The 5,954-nt window shown below is 46.8% G+C and overlaps 1 protein-coding gene across 1 annotated transcript; it reads right to left on the bottom strand.

Moving 5' to 3' along the window:
* Positions 1–1,459: 1,459 nt before the first annotated feature.
* rasl11b (RAS-like, family 11, member B) lies at positions 1,460–4,714 on the bottom strand. Its single transcript, XM_062557088.1, has 4 exons — positions 4,436–4,714; positions 4,258–4,314; positions 4,073–4,149; positions 1,460–3,016 (listed from the first exon to the last, which is right to left on the bottom strand). Exons 1-4 carry the CDS (start codon positions 4,545–4,547, stop codon positions 2,498–2,500), a joined length of 765 nt encoding a protein of 254 aa, XP_062413072.1. The 5' UTR covers positions 4,548–4,714; the 3' UTR covers positions 1,460–2,497.
* Positions 4,715–5,954: the final 1,240 nt, after the last annotated feature.

The raw sequence follows: 5,954 nt of genomic DNA, 5'->3' as shown, positions 1-5,954 counted from the left end.
GGTCACACACACACACACACACACACACGCACACATACACACACACACACACGCACACATACACAGTCTGTAATCTAAACAAATGGAGATTGCACATGCACACAGGCCCTAGCATTAACGTATTATTATATTTGTCCATTCTATATTTTACCCACGCTGCCAGTGTCTTTAGATGTGTGTTATATAGACATAAACCAATCTACTGGAACACCCTGCAAGCACACACACACACACATATGCTTGCACACATGCTTGTGTGTGTGTGTGTGTGTGTGTGTGTGTGTGTGTGTGTGTGTGAGTGAGCATGGGGATGTCGATCTCGATGTTTCACGTTATGGAGGAGCATGATCAGCCCAGCATGGAGTAGCATAGCAGGGGAGTTGACAAACACACTCCCACACCACACAATCTGACACTCGCGTATACACACTCTCCCTCTCACACAACGACAAAAAAGAGAGTGTTGCTCTGTTATCAACTCACACACACACACACACACACACACACACATTAGGCACTCACATACAAACATACTTTCATAACGTGCATTGGTTGCATGCATTACTCTAGCTCAAACAAACCAACACACTCTCACTTTCAAATGCCTGTGAATACACACACATACAGTACTTACACTCATTAACAGGCACACATCCAGGCAAACACACACACACACACACACACACACACACACACTGAATGGACACACATGCAGACATAAACACACTTATGCAAACACAATTACACAAACACAATTACACACGCTTTCTCCCGACAGGGCGAGTGAGTGGGGCTGGTAATGCAGGCGCCTGCATCTGTCCAAACACACTTAGCCGTGCCAGAGCCGTCAGCACATTAGGACTCCCAGATTCCCTGAATCAGGCAGGGCCCATTGCTCAGAGTCAGCAGGAAAGACCCGTAAACTCCCCCCAATTAGAGAGGAAACCCACACCTCATGTTGACTGAGGATACCTAGCTGTAGTTGTTATTTGGATGGCTGACTATGCAGCGTTAATTGTAATTTGTAATAATTGCCTTGAGTTTGTTCCTGTGGTTTATTTGATAGCGCTGAATAGACCTTAAGACTCTTCCTGTTGTAGGAGTTGTGGTTGAATGGTGGCAGTGTATGTTTTTTTTTTTGCCAGTTGTGTGTTAATTGTATATGTGCTGTAAGATATAAGATAATAAGATGCTTAGCTTTACACAGAAAATCCCCTTGGAGAATGTTTGGCTCATTGGCTTGCTGTCTTGGCCCATAATTTAGTTTAATATGTATTTATGCTGACTTCACTGGAGCTGATGTTTACGCCAGTTACGCTTTCTCGCCAGTTTAGAGACATGTAGGCACAGGTCTGTGTGAATGTGAGAGAAAGGGAGTTTGTGTGTGTGTGTGTGTGGTGTGTAAGTATTCCTGTTTGTAGAGGATTAGTGACACAAAGAACCAGCAGAAGCAAACAAATTCATTTCAAATGTTTTATTTTGAGCCACAAAAGAATTGTGAACAAATAAATAAAAATCAATATTCAGCTCATTGGCTTTGTTGTTTATAATTCTTCTTTGTTTTTATAAAGTGCTTCAGAAAGAGATAATGTCCCTTACCCACCCAGCAAAATCCCCCAATATTCATATGTCCCATCAAAGTCTGTAACGTTTCATCCCACAAACTGGAGGCGGTGTATCACACATGATTGTACCAAATATAAATGATTTGCTGTGACCATCAAACAGTGTGAGTGAGTGAGTGACACTAACACACACACATAGTGGAGCTTTACAAAAAAGTGCCTTGCTTCTCCAACAGCTCATCAATTGGATTTTCTTTCTCAGGGACACGAGCAGAGGCTGGCATTAAGAGAGGCACAAAAAAAAGAAAGTGGCATTTGTGCCACTGAAAGACAACTAAAAATACCCTCTGCCGTATCCTTGAGAGTCGCTGTTGCCAGGAGAAGATATTTGAGTGTTCATAGCTGATGCACAGTGTGTGTGTCTCTGTGTGTGTGTGTGTGTGTGTGTGTGTGTGGCAGCTTTGACTCAGTCTCAGACAGCCTTCTTCAGCCCTTTTGTACTAAGGCTTTTTTGGAGACTACAAGTCCCATGATTCTGCGGTGTAGGCACAGAATTGAAAGTCTAGTCTGCCATTGGAACACAGCAGTCGGCCAGCACAAGTGAAGGTCAGAGGTCACACGTCTCCGCGTCTTCGGCTGGCTCTGCGCCTCTCGCGCGACCACTTGAGAGTCCAGCAGTCGCCGTGCCGTCTCCACGGTAAGGCAAAGGGCTCGCTGCAATCGAGGCACCCCGAGGTTTTCCGGAAAAACCCCCTACGAGGAGGAGGCTGACCAAAGGTGTCCCATTTTTTCTTCTCCTCTTCTCTCATGGCTTCACCTCGTCTTTTCCTCTCCTTCTTTTCATGTCATGGCAGCCTTTTTAAGCCACTCACTTCATCTTTCTTTATCGCCTGTAGCGTTCGTCTCTCTCGTCTTGTCCCGCCTCGCTCTCTTCACACGGAGGTGACGGTGCGCACCTTGGCCGAGAGGGCCTGCTTGAAGCGCCTCTTCAGGTCCTGCATGTTGGGGGACTTGGGCCGGGGGATGAGGGGCGAGCGGCGCTTCTCGGAGGCGGCGGCGGTGGACGTGGCGGCGGGGAGGGCGCCGGTGGTGGCGGCCGGGGCCTGCTTGGCCATGTCGCGGCACAGCCGGTGGAAGGCGCCGTGCACCTGGCTGTAGTCCTCGCTGGCCGACACCTCGTAGAAGCTGCAGCCCAGCGCCGAGGCCAGCAGGGGGCCCTGCTGCGCGTCCACCCGCCTCACGTGCAGCAGGTCCGCCTTGTTGGCCAGCAGGATGACGGGCGGCGGCGCGCCGGCCCTGTCGGCGTGATGGGCGCGGGCCACCAGCTGGTGGAGCGGCCCGATGAGGTCGAAGCTGCGCTGGTCGGTCACGGAGTAGACCAGGACAACGGCGTCCGCCCACTGGATGGAGCGAGTCACGTGGTCAGTGCAACCTGGACCATTTGCTGTGACCTGGAGGAAGACAGAGAGAGAGAGAGAAAAGGAAGGGGTTAAAAAAAAGTGCAACATTCACAAGCAGTGACACATTTGTCTTTTTGATCTGCCAACCAAACGGCTCAGTTTGCGGGGTCTTTAAATGAAGAGAAATCGGAAAGAAAATCTAAAAACAAATCCTCAGAGTTAAGCACACCTAGCGCAGCGACCTTAATTCGAACCATGAGCCTATCAAATATCTGGGGTTGTTACGCAACGTGTCTGGGAACTGGGAGCTGGGAGCTGGGGGGGGGGGCGGGGGGACTGTATAGGCTACTTTCTTTTTTGAGGTTATGAGCAATAGCTTTGCGCCAATTCGGCTCGCCTCCCATGAGACCACTGTACGGTGAAGGTGATTGAATTGGCTGAAGTGCTGCACGTATCATTTGCCCCTGGCTCGGGTTGCGACTGTACAGAGCAAGGAAATTATCCGGCTAGACTAACAGACTCTTTCACCCGAGTCAGAGGGAAAGGGGGACGAGGGGGGGGGAAGCTGACGGTTCGCGGTTTTGGACTACTGCCCAGACGAGGAAATTAACCTCGCGTACTTATCTTGGCTCCAAATTCTTCAGACTATGGGACCGTTGAGGAGAAAGCCACCACTGACCGATTGGATCTTAATTAAATCAATTTTCGCTCTCTAATTCGCAAAACCGCTTTGCAATTACGGGCTAGTGTAATTAAAATGATATCCGCCTAGAAGTGGCCCCTTCATATCTTTACTGTTGGGTGGACAAATGCCCCAAATCCGATTCAAACATCAAATACGCACTTGCTTTCATGGTTTAAGTTGGATTGACATATTTGAATGCACTGCAACGAGACAAACACTGCCCTTAGGCTAATTGCCCCGAAGTGTTAGAAAACGAATTTAGAACACAAAAGGGTTTGCAGAGACAAAAGGCGAAGGTATGCGCTCCTAGTCCGCAGCTGTTGATGACTTAACCCGTGGACCAGCCTAATGATCTGCGCGTTTAAGCTGTTAAACGTTGTTATTATATAGTGTCATGGCTAAAACACTGACAGCAAACTTACATGGATGCCTGGTGTGTCCTGAACTTGAATGGCCACTTGCTCATTGTCGATCTGGATATCCCGAGAATAGAGGTTACCTGTTGAAGTAAAATACGAAAGATTAGTCCAATGACACTCACTGTCAGTAAATGTTCAATGTGCACTGAGTGATGTTGATTATGTCTGAAGTGGATGCTCCTTCTTACCTGCATTTCTCTCATAATCACCGATGAATCTTCTTGTTAGAAACCTCACAACGAGCGCTGCAGAAAGCAAGCAATCAGAGTCAATACACAGCTGAAGTTCATTACATTGGCATAGATGCGTTTTCTGCTTAAAGTATAGGCTCTATAAGGAAGTAGCTCACATTTATTTGAAACTTACCAGTTTTTCCAACGCCGCTTCCACCAATCACTGCTATTTTGATAACCCGACTAGACGGGCACTCCGAAGTTGGGTACTCCGCGATGGTGGACATATTTTGGATGAGACGCATTTTGAGGATATTTTCCAGTTGAATTCCAAAAGCGAAGAAAATATCGCAATATCCACAATATCAGTAATTCAGAGCAGATCGGTCCTTCTTTGATGTGTGTGAGCAGTTTATAATCCCGTTGCTGTGCTGAACAGTCGTTAGAGAGTGTGTCCGTGCTGTGAAGAGCTCAGAAGACTGTCTGTGCGCTTAAACAGGCGCTCGGGGGTATTTATAATCCTGCTGGAGCGCTCGTCGCTGATTGGCTAGCACGATCAGCATACTTCCCAACACTGCCCACCTCGTTGATTCACGTGTTTAGCTGAGGCAAACATACGGAGGAAAGAGAGAGAGATGGAGAACGGTAGAGAGAGAAAGCGCTCAACAGGTGATAGAACGGCTAAAACATCCTTTCTTCCAGGGAAAAGATGTTCGATGGAAAGACTGAGGAATACGTCCCATATGTTTCTGTTTTATTTGGAAACACATCTGACCCTTATTTATGTGATTCATTCTAAAAAACGAAATCATGTTTAGATGGTAGATGGCGACCTTCAGTGAAGTATAATGCACTATTTTATCCGGAAAGACGAAGCCGTTTTATGGTAACCAGCGACAGATCTTGATGGGCATTTCACAAGTGTCAATGTGTACCATTTCGTTGGCCAAATACGACCATCTCTAGCCTACACAATTAGTCATCTGTTATAGTCACTTCTAAAGAAATCAACCGTTCTCATTAGATCACAGGAAAAAAACAGTTTCACTCTGAACTTAAGAGGAAACCACATGTATGTAATTTAGCGAGAAAGAGCGAGCATCTTTGAAGTAGCCTATTTATGGTAATACAGTTTAACATCACTGTCAGCACCTCTAGTGAATAATTCCAATTTTCCTAATGATATGGTTCACCATAATCTAATGTAAGTCTATCTTAGTCTTGGATTAGCCTATAGCCTATTGCCCATGGCATACTGCTCTAGTCTTCACATATATACATAGATAGATAGATAGATACTTTATTGATCCGAGGGGAAATTCAAGAACATACACACATACACACCACTTAAGGAATGAGCAATGTTTGTGAGACTATAATGTATGTCTTCTTACATACAGATGGATTATCAGTGTTGTGTCCACTGTGTGTTAAATGTGGTGTGTTGACAATCCTATATACTCTGTCATGGACTAATGTCAGAGTGCATGGGGCATACTGTGCTGTGACAGGCTCCAACATGCCCCTGGATCTCAGTAGGGGAGTGGATACATGTGGATACCCCCCTCTAATTGACGACCCCCCCCCCCCCCCCCCACCACCACCACACACACACACACACACACACACACACACACACATACACAGAGAGAGAGAGAGAGAGAGAGAGAGAGAGAGAGAGAGAGAGAGAGAGACACACACACACACACACA

Source organism: Sardina pilchardus, chromosome 15, assembly GCF_963854185.1.
Source record: "Sardina pilchardus chromosome 15, fSarPil1.1, whole genome shotgun sequence".
Lineage (NCBI taxonomy): Eukaryota > Metazoa > Chordata > Actinopteri > Clupeiformes > Clupeidae > Sardina > Sardina pilchardus.
This window is presented reverse-complemented; position numbering and strand designations above follow the sequence as displayed.